The 14395-nt window shown below is 36.6% G+C and overlaps 1 protein-coding gene and 2 pseudogenes across 3 annotated transcripts in view; 2 read left to right on the top strand and 1 right to left on the bottom strand.

Annotated features, from left to right (window-relative positions):
• The window catches only part of PPEF1 (protein phosphatase with EF-hand domain 1), a 107855-nt gene that overhangs the window by 25889 nt on the left and 67571 nt on the right, over nucleotides 1-14395 (top strand). For all 3 annotated transcript variants that reach the window (XM_039852261.1, XM_039852260.1, XM_039852262.1), the window contains one exon: nucleotides 4753-4912. In XM_039852261.1, the coding sequence (XP_039708195.1) occupies nucleotides 4864-4912 (49 nt within the window). In that variant the 5' untranslated portion in view covers nucleotides 4753-4863. The remainder of the gene's footprint in view (nucleotides 1-4752; nucleotides 4913-14395) is intronic.
• LOC120594322 (uncharacterized) lies at nucleotides 8317-8435 on the top strand (annotated as a pseudogene).
• On the bottom strand, nucleotides 9025-9143 carry LOC120594319 (uncharacterized; annotated as a pseudogene).

Genomic DNA, 14395 nt, shown 5'->3' with positions numbered 1-14395 from the left:
AGGGCCAGAGCTAGGGCAAGAATTTCTCATAAAAGCAGAATTTTCTCTAGGAAAAGCTGAATTTCTAGCATGAGAAACCACCCTATTCACATCTAGAATGCCAAAGGTGGAATCGAGGTCAAGGTAGCTGAACCAAGGTGTGGGAGTTAATAGAGATGCACTTTGAAATAAAATAATGAATTAGAGCAACTTGGGGAGACTCGGCTGTGCTTGGAGGGTGTTTGGTAGCTGAGGTTAGCTTGGCTCCAAGGGCCATCTTTTGTTCTTCCCTTGTATTTTCTCCTTGGGAAATGAAAAGTGGTTAGGATGAAAAGAACTGAGAGACATCAAACACGTTCACCCTCCAGTTCTCCCCCCTCACCCCACTTCCACACGCGCGCAGTCAAAACCTTTTAGCAGAAGCCTTAGAAACCTTTCCTTTTGTGAATTATAAGTGAGTGCCAATGATGAGTCACTATTTTATGTTTATGCCTTAAAATCTTCCGAATATATGTATATATTGGTAGGGACAGTTTCAAGCTGTGTTTTTCGTGTCAAGAACCACCTTTTCGGTAGTTCGTGTCAGTGACTATGGCATCCTTGGGTCTTCCTGAATGCTGCAGAAACCCCTCGCCTTTTTAGCCTTTCAGGCCTCAGAGAGAACCATTTCTTCAGAGACTTCTTTAGCACACTAAATGCATTTCTAATGCTGACAGAGGGCAGGAAATGAAAGAAGCTTAAGTTTTCCCAAATAATGGAAAATCTCCAAATCATTTTTATCAGCTTTGCAGCCAGCCAGAGATGTCCTCAAAGGCATATACACTGTTTAAAAACTTATTTCCCTCTCTGTCTTTAAGCGGGTGATGACAGTCTAGGTTGGGCAGTGTGTGGGAGTAGTAAGTGGCACCTGGCCTTAACAGCTCTTGTTTTGGTAAGAATGAAAATGAGCTGACACTCTTCTTTTTCTTTTCTTTTTTATCTTGTTACTTGAGGGAGAAAAACAGTTTCGAAATAACTTGCTTAATAATTATTATTTTATATATAAAAATTCTAATAGCAATTTTTTTTTCTAATAACCAAAGAACACTGGAACGATTCTCATTTCTTGTCATCATGATCTTAACATTTTCTTTAAAAATGGATGCATAAGTACTACCCATTTTCTGGTTTAATAAAAGATTTGTAATCAAAGAGCCCGCATCTGTGCACAAAATGATGGACTAATAATGATTTTTGGGTATTAATTTTTTAAAGGACTCTGGCTTAGAAATATTCATTCATTCAGTCATTCAGCATTTATCAAACCTGCTCTGTGAAAGGCACTGTCCAGGTACCAGAGATTCAAGTAGTGTTTAGAAAGAAAAATATCCAGGGAGCTTAGAGTCTAGCAGAAATATACTCAAGTCTGGTGCTTTTTAGTTTGCAGCGAATCTTTTATATGGACTCTTGTTTGTTGTATAATAAATTAACTGAGGGGGGTTGAGAACCAGATGCCTTTGAAGAGATATAGCTTTATTTATTTATTTTTCTGGGAAAAAAATCAAGATTGAAATGTATCACTTTATTGTTGAATCAGTGTTTGTTGCCTACTCAATGCCCAGCTCTTATGTATTCATAAAAAGGGGTAGAAAAAATAGCATAATGATGGAAGTGAAGCCTAAGGAAGACAGCTAGTGCCTGCATCCAATCCCCCAAAGGGTGCCCTTTAATTCAGATTCCCAAGGCCCCCAAGACTGCTTGAATCCAGTACTGGCGGTGAAGCCTGGGAGTCCGCATATTTGAATTCCCTCCTCTGGGAAGTCTGGTGAGACTCATGCTGGAGAGCACTAATGTAGGTGCTTGAAGAAAGTCAGCAGGACTAGATGAAGTGCTTCGAAGCCTGACGAAGGCTCTAGCAGATGTGTTCTCATAGGCACTGCAGATACCCTTGGAGAAATTCCTGAGTATGAAGAGAAGGCAATGTGTAAATAGTGCCCCAATTTCAAAGAAGAGAAAAGAGCAGATGCCAAAAGCCACAGCCATATGAGCCTGACATGACCTCTGGAAAAATTTTGCTCCAAACAGATGGATTCAAAGCATTTAGAGGAAAATGTGATGCTCACTAGGCGTCACCATGGGTTTGCTAGAACATTATCTCTATTAGAGATTGTCAAACTTTACTGCATGTTAGAATCATCTGGGGAGCTTTAAAAAATCCTGATGCCCGACCCCACCCAATATCAATTTCATCAGAATCTCTGGGGATGGGACTCAGTCTTCACTATTTGTTGAGCCCCCAGAGATTCTGATTTAATGAAGTGCTATCTGAGCATTGGGAGTTTTAAAAGCTCCCAGGTGATGCTAATATGCAACAAAGCTTGACAATCAATTTGTCTAGGCAAGTTGCATAACTTCCTTGTATTTTGTGTAAATTCTAGGTAATTTTAAAGGTCTCTCCCACCTTTAAACTTCAATGATTCTGTTATTAAAAATCATCCCAAACTGATTTTCTTCCTTCCTTTCTTCCATCCTCCCTCCCTTTTCTCTTCCACTCTTCTTCTGCTGTTGGGATAGACTGGAATGTCAAGGTGTCAAAGTATATACCCTAATTTCATTGAAATATTTAGCAAAATATTTAGCAAAATAAAGTACATCTCATAGATAAATGAGATGATAGCTATGATGGGTGAATTTACCACCTAACTGCACAAATGTGCTCAGAGGGTGTGAATGTAATGGATCTGTGGTAATCCTCGAGAATGGTTTGGAGTGGAATGCCACAGGGGTTTGTGTTGCCCCTGGAGCTGACCTTATTAATATTTTATATCCATTATGTAGATAATAAAGATATGAAAGAAATGCCTACCAAATTTGCAAATAACCCAAAGTTTAGGAGGGTTAATTAATTCGATACATAAAAGAATCAGTCCTAGGTCAGATCAGAATATCTGTTTATTAAGGTTACTGTTTTAAAACTATTTCCATAATTCAAATATTTTGCTCATTTGAATTTCTCCCTTTTTTAAGTTGAGTTGAAATTTCAAAGCTTTTAGTGTAGTGCTAATGGGAAAATAGACATGCCCTGTAGGGTCCTGGATCAGTTGTTCTCTGACTGTACCTATCTGGAAATGCAGATATATTAGATCAGGATGGTTTGGAGCATCACAAAACGAAGAAAATGTGGGGGTTAAAAAGAATACTTTTACTCCCACCTTCTAGGTTCTAGCTGGGCCGATAATCAAATTAACAGAGACAGATTAATAGGAGAAAAATCAAATTTTAATACATGTGTGTGGGGAATTGACATAAGCATGAAAATCCCAAAGACAGTGAGTTAAAATTGAGTATGTATGTCATTTTGAATAAAATTGAGTATGTATGTCATTTTGAATAAAGGAGAAAGAGGGGTAGGGGTCTGAGATTTCAAAGGAAGTAGGCAATTTACAGGTAGTTGAGGAAGAGGGGAAAATACACGGCAGGTAAATTTTTGCTAGGCAACCCAGAAACAGTGGGATATACAGGGGTCTAGTATACAGGCTCCTGCTGAAGTCTTCCTGTCTAGGGTGGTTATGCAAAGATTCCCTTCCTGGAGCAGGTGTTTTCCATCTGAATCTCTTAGGAGAGAGGGGAGGGTCAGAGGGTATTTCTGAGTCTTTTGTTCCTTAATTACCGGCTTAACAATCAATATCCCCAAAAGCAAAACTTGTGGTCCCCTTCAGAAACATCACCCAAAAAAACCTTGAGGAAAGGAATTTTGTTGCAAACTCCCAGAGAGTGATTGTGGAAGATCAGTGTAGCAGTTTCATGTCACTCTTTGGAAGGGCTGGTGAGCTAGCAGACTTGGCGGGGTCTCAAAAATACCTGGAGAACAGAAAAAGTTGAAAATCACATGATATCACTTATATGTGGGATATAAACCTAAAAGCAACAAATGAACAGGACAAACAAACAGAGACTCATGGACATGGACAATAGACTAGTGGTTACCAGAGGAGAGGCGGAGGGGAATATGGGGGGAGGTAGACAGGGTAAAGGGGGTCAAATATGTGGTGATAGAAAGAAATCTAACTATGAGAGGTGAACAGACAGTGTAAATATATATATGCCTTATTATTAAAGTGTACAGCTGAAACTTACTGGATTTCATTAACCTATGTCACCATAAAAAAAAAAAATTAAATAGTGGTTTACTTAAAAAGAAAAAACCTGAAGAGCTTGCTTAAAAAGGGACTCCTACGGATTGTGATGCCTTAGTCAGGGGGCATGGAGCCTCCTTTTTTTTAAAACAAGTGCCCCAGCTGATTCTGAGAAATATTGTCAAAGAACTCACTTTGATTTGAATTTTGGCATAGTTGTCTAAATATGTTGTTTTTGTCTCATAGTCTCCAATTTGTGTTTTTCAAAGCCCAGATAGATTTAATTATTTTGAGTTGAAAACCCAAACCATAAAATTATGTCAGTCATATCCCATTCTCTATATTTGAGTTAGAAAATTGTACGCTCTTACATTTCCATTTCTTTTCATTTTTAATGCTTTATTTTCTGCATTCCGTGATCTGACCGAGACACAAAGAAAATACAATTTACGTGCAACAGAAAAGTAATCTGTAGCTGCTCTGTTGCTGTTGCTGTGTTGTGGAAAATAAACCAGGGTTAGATTATGTCTGATCACTTACTTTCCACATCACATGATGAGCAGCAGTTGAGAAGAAGCATAAAATGAATCCTGCCGAGCAGCCCTTAGATACCTTGTTAACGTGCTTTCCTCTCTCCCTCCTGTGTCTTCCCCATCAGGATCTATGAAGTGGTTCAGCTAGGAGTGATTCCCCACAGCATAAAGAGAGGCACTGTTCACGCTGTTTTGGAATGAGAAATTGACTCGTGAACACACACAATCTAGAAGACATGGGCTGTAATACTTCATCTTCAAGGAAAACCAAGAGATCTGAGAATGGTGAGTGCTAGGAATGTGCCTGTCTTCCTGAATGAAAAGGGAAGAGTGAGCCTGGTTACCTCTCCGCCTTTCTCATTTACTCACACGGTTGATTCTGGAGATGCCCTGTGTGATATTGCACAAGGCAATCATCACTTGAACTGAAGGCTAAATATTGGTATAATATTGGAAGCTTCCTTTAGGAAGATGTAGTTTTTAATTTGTTATGTACCATAAAGTATTATCTAAGAGATATTTTGTTTGATTTGATTTCAGTTGGAAGTGAACCAATATAAAATCACAATTTAAAACTCAGTGGCAGGGAACAAGCAAGACTCTATAAATTTGTATCTGTTTATTTAGTATGCTTATAAATAGCTATATTCATAACTGTAACATTTAGTAGCATCATTGAATTTTTATTAGATTTTATAACTCAGTCATCAGATTATTTTTTATAGCTATTCAACACAGAACTTCATGAGATTTGCCTCATGGTTTTAGAATATTCTAGGTAGAATTTGGGAAACACTAGATCAGCTGCTTCTCCCATAGTGTGTTTCTAAATAGATGACATGCCCCTTACTACCCCCATATAATTAGAGGCTTAAGTATTTCCTTTATTTTGAACTGAGGTTCTTTCTCATAACTGTTAGAATCTAGTTGAAACTCACTTGAGTGTTTAAGGGACATAGTCTCCACAAGCAAATTAAATTAAAAACAAGCTGAGACAGTTATGTGAATGATTTGCTCTTAAACTCCATTCCTTTGTTATCTAGGTTATATAGATAATTTCCCCCAATTTCCATTCCAAATCTTGGTTTTGGGAGTTTACTAAGGCTTAATATGGAGAGTTTAGGATGCAGAGTGTTTCATACTAATTAGTGTGAATTTTCCTTTGGGAATCAAATGCTGTTCTTGCTCTTAGCTGACTTGTGCTGGTGAGTTAGCAAGCTAATCTCTGACAGCAGGGACTCGGGAGGTGCTCCAACTCTTTCAGATCTGTAAGCACATCATGAAATAAATCTTTCAAAAGCTCCAACTGAACTAATTTCATAGTAATAATTTATTATAAGACAGTGAAGAGAATATCTTTTTATGTCTAAGATTACCCAGAGTACTTTAAATTTAGCCAAATTTCTTAGATTACAAAAAAAAAAAGCCAAGCCCAACTTGTAAAAGTAATTTCTTTCTTTTTGAAGTCACTTTTCAACTTTTAAAATGTTGCATTTAAATGGAAATATCTTAGATTTTTGGATTGCTTTTTCTTTCAAATTATCCTTTATAAAATGGTTAATTTTACATTTAGTGAATTTCCCCTCAAATTATTTCGGTGGCATTTGATATATTCATAGTGTTGTGTAACCACTTCTTCTATCTACTTCCATAATATTTCCAACACTTCAAAGTAAAACTCCTTATCCACTAAGCAGTTTCTCTTGATTTCCCTCATCCCCCAGCCCCTAGCAACCACCAATCTATACCTGTTCTCTATGAATTTATCTGTTCTGGACATGTCATATAAATGGAATAATGCACGATGTGATTGGCTTCTGTGTCTGGCTTTTGTGTCTGGCTTCTTTCACTTAGCATATTTTTGAGGTTCATCCATGTTGTAGCATGTATCAGTACTTTATTACTTTTTAAGGCTGAATAATATTCCATTGTATATGTATACCACTTTTGTTTATCCACTCATCTGTTGGTGGACATTTGGGTTGTTCCCACCTTTTTGGCTACTGTGAATAGTGCTCTATGAACGTGAGTGTATGTTTATTTGTTTAAGTCCCTATTTTCAGTTCTTTGGGGTATGTATCTAGAGTGGAAATGCAGGGTCATATAGTAATTCTATGTTTAACTTTTTGAGGAAATACCAAACTATTTTCCTGGATCACTTTTTAAAAATAGCAGCATTATTGTGATATAATTCACATCCTATATAATTCACCAGTTTAAAGTATATAATTCAGTGGTTTTTAGTATATTCACAGAACTGTACAACCATCACTACATTCAATTTTAGAACATTTTCATCCCCCCCACCAGAAACCCATTAGCAGTCACCCCAGCCCCCTTACCTTCTCAGCTCCAGGCAATCACTAATCCACTTTCTGTCTCTATAGATTCGGGCTATTCTGGACATTTCATATAAATGTAATCCAACAATATAGAGTCTTTTGTGTCTGACTTTTTTTCACTTAGCATGATGATTTTGAAGTTCATCCATGTAGCACGAATCAGAATTTTGTTCCTTTTTATTGCTGAATAATATTCCATTGTATGGATATGCCACATTGTATTCATCTATTCATCAATTTATGGACATTTGGGTTGTTTCTTCTTTTTTAGTATTGTGAACAATGCTTCTATGAACATTCATGTTGTTGTGTTCAACATGTTTTCAGTTCTCTTGGGTATATACCTAGGAGTAGAATTGCTGGTAGCTCAATCTTTAACATTTTGCAAAACTTCCAAACTGTTTTTTTCATTCTATATTCCCACTAACAATATGTGATGGTTCCAATTTCTCTACATCCTTGACAACACTTGTTATTGTCTGTCCTTTTGATCAGCAGTCCCTAACCTCTTTGGCACCAGGGACCAGTGCTCCTATGAGAATCTAATGCCTGATGATCTGAGGTGGAGCTGAGGCAATGATGCTAGAGCTGGGGAGTAGCTGCAAGTACAGATGAAGCTCTGCTTGCTTGCCTGTCACTCACCTCCTGCTAGGCGGCCCGGTTCTTAACAGGCCACTGACTAGCACCAGTCTGTGGCCTGGAGGTTAGGCCCCTGGTTTTGATTATACCCATCCTAGTGGGTATGAAGTGGTATTTCATTAGGGTTTTCGTTTGCATTTCCCCTATGGCTAATGATGTTGAGCATCTTTTCATGTGTTTATTGGCCATTTATAATTCTTCTTCAGAGAAATGTCATTCAGATCATTTGTCCATATTGTAATTGAGTTATTTATTTTTATATTATTTTGTTGTAAAAATTCTTTATATATTCTAGTTAGAAGTTCCTTATCAAATATATGACTTGCGAATATTTTCTTTCATTCATAGGTCATCTTATCACTTTCTTGAAGATGTCCTTTGAAACAGAAAGGTTTTTAATTTTGGTGAAGTCTCATTTATTTTTTCTTTGGTTCCTTGTGCTTTGGGTATCATATCTAAGAATCCATAGTTAAATCCAAGATTATTTATATTTATGTTTTCTTCTGAGAAAACATTTTATAGTTTTGTATTAAGTTTTACATTTTTGGCTCTTACATTTAGGCTTTTATCCATTTTGAGTTGATTTTCCTGTATGGTATGAGGTAGGGGTACAAGTTTATTCTTTGTGTGGATATCCAGTTGTCCCAGTACCATTTGTTGAAAAGACGATTCTTTCCCTCTTGAATGGTCTTGGCACTCTTGTCAAAAATCTACGACCATGCCAACCTGAACATGCCTGATCTCATCTGATCTTGGAAGCTAAGCAGGGTCAAGCCTGGTTAGTACTTGGATAGGAGACCACCTTGGAATACCAGGTGCTGTAGGCATTTGAAAAAAAATCAGTTGACCACGAATGTGAGGGTTTATTTCTGGACTCTTAATTCTATTCCATTGATCTAAATGTCTGTCCCTATGCCAGTACACATTGACTTGATTACGGTAGCTCTTGTAGAACTTTTTGAAATTGGAGTATGAGTCCTTCAACTTTGTTTCTCTTTCTCAAGATTGTTTTGGCTTTCTGGGTCCTTTACATTTCCATATGAATAGGGCCAATTTGTCAATTTCTCAAAGGAAGCCAGCTAGAATGTTGATGGGAATTGCGTCGAAACTATAGATCAATTTGAGAAGATTGCCATCTTAACAATTAAATCATCTGATCCAGGAACATGGGATGTCTTTCCATTTATTTAGGTCATCTTTAATTTCTTTCAACAATGTTTTATAGTGTTCAGTATGTCAAAACTGTCAAATCTTTATTTTCATCCCACATCATATACTATAGTTCCTGGTTTGTTAGCATCAAATGGAAATAATTTTAAAGAAGCACTTTTCTTTGTAAAAAGAAACCACTTTCTTCATCTGAAATTATCCCTCTCAATAATAATTTTTAGTTAATTATTCACTTTTTTTTTTAATCACCTACAGCACTTGGTATTCCTAGGTGGTCTCCCATCCAAGTACTAACCAGACTCAACCCTGCTTAGCTTCTGAGATCAGACAAGATTGGGCGTGTTCAGGGTGGCATGGCCATAGACAGTTATTCACTTTTTGATGTGATAAATGGATTGGCTTTGAGATTTACATGGGATTGGTACTACATTTATTGCCTGCATGAAACAGGCAAACAAAAAAACCCACACAGTCTTTTTATTCTTTACACCAATTAAATGCATCTTCATCTTTTTCTTTATTTACTGTGTCATTAGTCCACCTCTGCTTTAGAAATTTCAGGTATAATGAGACTCTGACAGGGACTATTCAGATATCCACTCTAGAATCATGAGCTTTTAGAAGGTAGGAAGTACTGCTGAAAGGATATGATGTCCCACCTCCACCATTTAAATGCTTTTTACTAGCTTTCAGCCCTCACTAGACAATTCACAAAAAAGCCAGCTTTATAGTAGGAGCCTAATTGTTAGAAAATCCTGTTACAGAAGCACACATTTCAACTCAGTGTAAGAAAGGACAATACCTCAGCTCTAACTGCTAGTTATTTCCTGTAATCAGAATGCTTTTCTTACACGATTATGGCTTTATATTTCATTATCTTTTTAGCAGCTATGCATAAGACAAAAACTTAATGCTATTTGTATTTGACCTTGGATGAATGAGTATGACAATATAAGTCAGATTAGTAATTACTAACAAAGGAGACATAAAACAGAATTACAGTCAAGACATTTAATTTTTTTTCCTGAGCGAGGATTAAAGGTCATTATCGAATTGTTAATAAAACATATTTCCTATGAGAAAATGTTTTAATAATTTAGAATGAGAGTTATGTTTTTATATAGCTAAACTTCTTACATACTTAAGAATATAATAGTTTTTAAAAATTGGTATCTTCGCAATAATGATTCTTTTAGGAAATTAGTAGAAATTATATGGCAGAGGTGTCACAGTTACTTGTAAACTGTTCTCCTGACTTTACTGATTTAGCCTATTATTCTGATATTGTATAAATAAAACTTCACATTTTCTTAAACTGTGGTAGAGCCGAGGATCCCAGTTCTTATAGAAACTTCTATAAAATGGCTTTATGTAATCTTTGTGTTGTTCCATTGCCCTGTTGAATAAAAGAGGGCTTTAAATGGGACATTTAAATACTCTAATCCTAATAAGTATAGAAGGAGTGAGTTAAAATTTGCTATTTTGCAGCCACCATAGAAATAGTTGATTTAGGCAAAAATCATCAGTGGATGATTCAGAGAACGAATATGTACACAGTCCCAAAGTGTGTTCCTGCAAATTGTTTACTATTATAAAGATAAAGAAAATACCTCTACAGTATTGAATTTTAGGTGGACACCACCTTAACCAAGTGATCTAAATTTACATCACCAATAATGAGACAAATTAACATTATATGCCTCCTGATGTAATGCACTTAAGAAAGACCTATCACTTATTCCTGCCAAAATATATAACCTGAATCTAATCACAAGGAAATAGACCAGATCCAAATTGAGGGATATTTTAAATAACTGGCTTGTACTCTTCAAGAATTTCAATGTCATACGTGACAAAATATTAACAATTGTACTATTCTTATCATTTTTCCAGATGTTTGAAAGTGCTTCAAAATAAAAAGTTAAAAATATCCTAATCCTGTATAGCCTGAGATATGTTTGCCAAGTTTGCAGTGGCTGCAGCCTAGATTTATGCTTTTGGGGGGTATATTTGTTAGTTCTTTCTTGTTTTTTCTGTCTACCAACTTCTTCATTTATTGCAAGACCCTGTGTGCCATGTCCTGGCATCATCTTGAGTATCTTCACTGTACACATGAATAACCTCAAACTTGCTGGCGTCTCAATTCCTTGATCTCCTAAACTCCATCAGCCCCTCCTCTACTCAACCTTAGGTGCTCACTTCCACTTCCTGGCTCCTGTGGCCACCTGGATCAGCTCCACTTCTGCAATCTTTGATTATTATCCCATTCTCTGATCTCTTGATCTTCATTGAAACCTCTGGGCCTTAGACCCTACCCATGTGTCTGTATCTCCCAGCCCCATCTTGTCTTCACTTTCTTCTCCATACAGCTTTCTTTATCTTCTATCTTTCTCCATCTGCTATCACTTGAACCAATTAACAAATCATACACAGTAATCAAATTTTAGACAATTTAAAGGAGAAGTAATAGGTGAAATGTTCAATGTTTCTAGACCAAACTTTGGCTACGATTCCTTGATGGGAAAGCTAAGGACATTAATGATGTGACTTAGATTTTTATACAAGGATAATTCAGATTTTTAAATAGCCTTTAGCATTTGTCTTCTTTGTCCAGAAGCTTCTGATTTGAGTGTTCACATTTACAGGTCCTATTTTGTCCTTAAATGGTTATTTCAACTTCACTATGTACAATAATAGGCATGCTGCCACTGTGGCATTAAAAAAATAGAAAATGAATTAGAGTATTTTATACCTGGAAAGGTACTTAAAGGTCACAAATCCCAAGTCCTTATTGTTCACATGAGAAATTGAGGACCGGAGAGGTTAAGCGAGTTGCCTGAGGTTACACAGTTAGCACCTAGTTGAGTCAGGACCAAAATGGAAGTCTCCAGATTATAGATTCGTAACTTATTATCCCATACGGGTGGGTTGGTGGTTGGTTGAGTGCACGAGTAAATAAAAAGTCAAAGAAATGACCTCTAATTCTAGCCATTCTCTGACTAGAAGACCAGAGATTTCTAAGAATGATAAAACTATGATTTATTTTGTCATTTGGGGAAAGTCTGCAGTTTTGTTTAAAATGTCTGCTATTGTTTGGACACTGGGCCTTATGCTTTACTCTCATTTCCCTCTTGTTTAAGAAAAATACTTTCCAGGGGCAAGGGTGCTGTGTTGCACTCTTGTTCTGGAGAGTCCCGAATTTGTGGATGAGCAAGCCTCAAAAGGTCCTTGCCTTGATTGCTGCCCAAGAAGCAGGCTTTGTGACCATCTCATGCTCTGAACTCTTTTTCTATTGAAGTTGGAAGACTCACTGGGACAGCCACACTAGCAGATAGCAGATATAGAATATCTATAAATAAAAAATAGCAACATTTCAAATTGTGGTCCTAGAATTGAGCCATATCCTATTCTCATCATGATTTGAATAGCTGAGGTAATAGATGCTTTTCCTCCTTATTTAAAGCCTTTTGCCACTAGATGGTTCATTCTCTTTCCAGTTCATTTGAAATCATTTAAATCAGTTTCATCACACTTCTGCCTCTCACTCTTCGTGAGTGGATATTAGGCCCCTTAAAGTTACATTAAATATTCACTTATCCTGGTGCCTCCTCAGGAGGCCTCTGCCAGCAGAATTTCAAAAGCAGAGTCTTTCAATGCCTTACCATTCTGAATATAAAGCTTCTTGTTTAAAGAAGTGTCTGTCAAATAAACTCTTGGTAAAAAAATAAAACAAACCAACATAAGACTCTGCCAGTCAGTATGAAGAGAAACACAAGGCAGAAAGTAATTTCATTCATTTGGCAAATATTTATTGAGCATCTACTATGTTCCAGGGACTGTTCCAGACTCAGGGGGATGCAGCAGCTAACCAGATGGACCAAAATCCCAGCCCTTATGAAGGTTATGTTCTAGTAGAAAGAGACAGACAATAACAAATGAGTAAAATATATGCTATATCAGATGGTAAGAAGTACTGTGGAGAGAAAATAAGGAAGGAGATAGGCAATCAGGGAGATAGGCAATCAGGGAGTGCCATTTTTAAAAGGTTAGTCAAGAGAGGCCTCACTCTAAGGGAGTGAGCCCTGTGGGTCCTGGTTGGCATGGCTCTTCTTGCTCCTGGCCCTTGGGTTCTAAGATGCTAGCCTGTTTTTCCATAGTAGTTTGTGAAATTTTTAATATTATGTATAATTAGGAAGTTTTGGGGGGCACTAGAAATCATTAGCCTGGAGAGAGACAATTATTACCTATTATTCTTGCCTTTTTACTTTTATTAATTATTTTTTAAATTTTTAATTATTAGTTGACATTTGGTATTATTTTATATTAATTTCAGGTGTACAGCATAGTAGTTAGGTATTTATATAATTTATGATGTGATCCCCCCCAATAAGCCTAGTACCCACCTGGCACTATACATAGTTATTATAATATTATTGACTATATTCCCTATGCTGTACTTCACATCCCAATTTGTACTTCTTAATCTCTTCACTTTTTTCACTCAGCCCTCCGCAACTCACCTCTCATCTGGTAACCATCAGTTTGTTCTCTGTATCTATGAGTCTGTTTCCATTTTGTTTGTTTGTTTGTTTGTTTTGTACTTTAGATTCCACATATTAAGCGAGATCATATGATATTCGTCTCTGTCTGACTTATTTCACTTAGCATAATATCTTCTAGGTCCATTCATGTTGTTGCAAATGGTAACATTTCATCCTTTTTTATTGCTGAGTAATATTCCATTGTGTATATGTACGAAATCTTTATCCAATTGTTTATTGATGGGCACTTAGGTTGCTTCCATATTTTGGCTATTATAAATAGCTCTGCAAATATGGGGGTGCATATATCTTTTTGAATTAGTGTTTTGGATTTCTTTGGATAAATACCCAGAAGTAGAATTGCTGTGTCATAAGGTAGCTTCTATCTTTAATTTTTTCGAGGACCCTCCATACTGTTTTCCATAGTAGCTGCATCGATTTGCAATCCTACCAACAGTGCAAGAGGGTTCCCTTTTCTCCACATCCTTGCCAACACTTGTTTGTTGATTTATTGATGACAGCCATTCTGACAGGTGTGAGGTGATATCTCATTGTGGTTTTAATTCATATTTCTCTGATGATTAGTGATGTCGAGCATCTTTTCATATCTGCCTTACTTTTTTTAAAAAAGTATCTACCATTTATTGAGTGCTTCCTGTATGTCAAACATTATACTAAGCACTTTATATTAATCAATTAATTAATATATTATTAGTACCTATATCAGCACTTTGCTAATTTTTTATTGTGTATAATTATAACAACCCTAGAAGATATTTATTCATTTATTTATTATTTAATTCATTCATTCAACAAATATCCATTGCCGGGCCTTGCCCCAGGTGCTGGGGACATAGCAGTGAACAAAATAAAGTCCCTGTTCTCATGTAGCTTAGCTAATAGGGGATGATAGACAATAAACACACAAACATATAACTATATAGAATATCAGGTGGTAAAAAGTGCCGTGAACAGTAGATCAGGTAAAGAGAATGGGGAACATGTGGTGGGGAAGATGTAGGAGGGAGATACGATTCTATGTACTGTCTCAGTTTTTATGACTGATTGCAAACGCC

The sequence above is a fragment of the Pteropus medius genome, unplaced genomic scaffold, assembly GCF_902729225.1.
Source record: "Pteropus medius unplaced genomic scaffold, Ma_sr-lr_union100, whole genome shotgun sequence".
In the NCBI taxonomy this organism is placed as follows: domain Eukaryota; kingdom Metazoa; phylum Chordata; class Mammalia; order Chiroptera; family Pteropodidae; genus Pteropus; species Pteropus medius.
The sequence above is the reverse complement of the archived record's forward strand: the minus strand, read 5'-3'. Positions and strand labels throughout refer to the sequence as shown.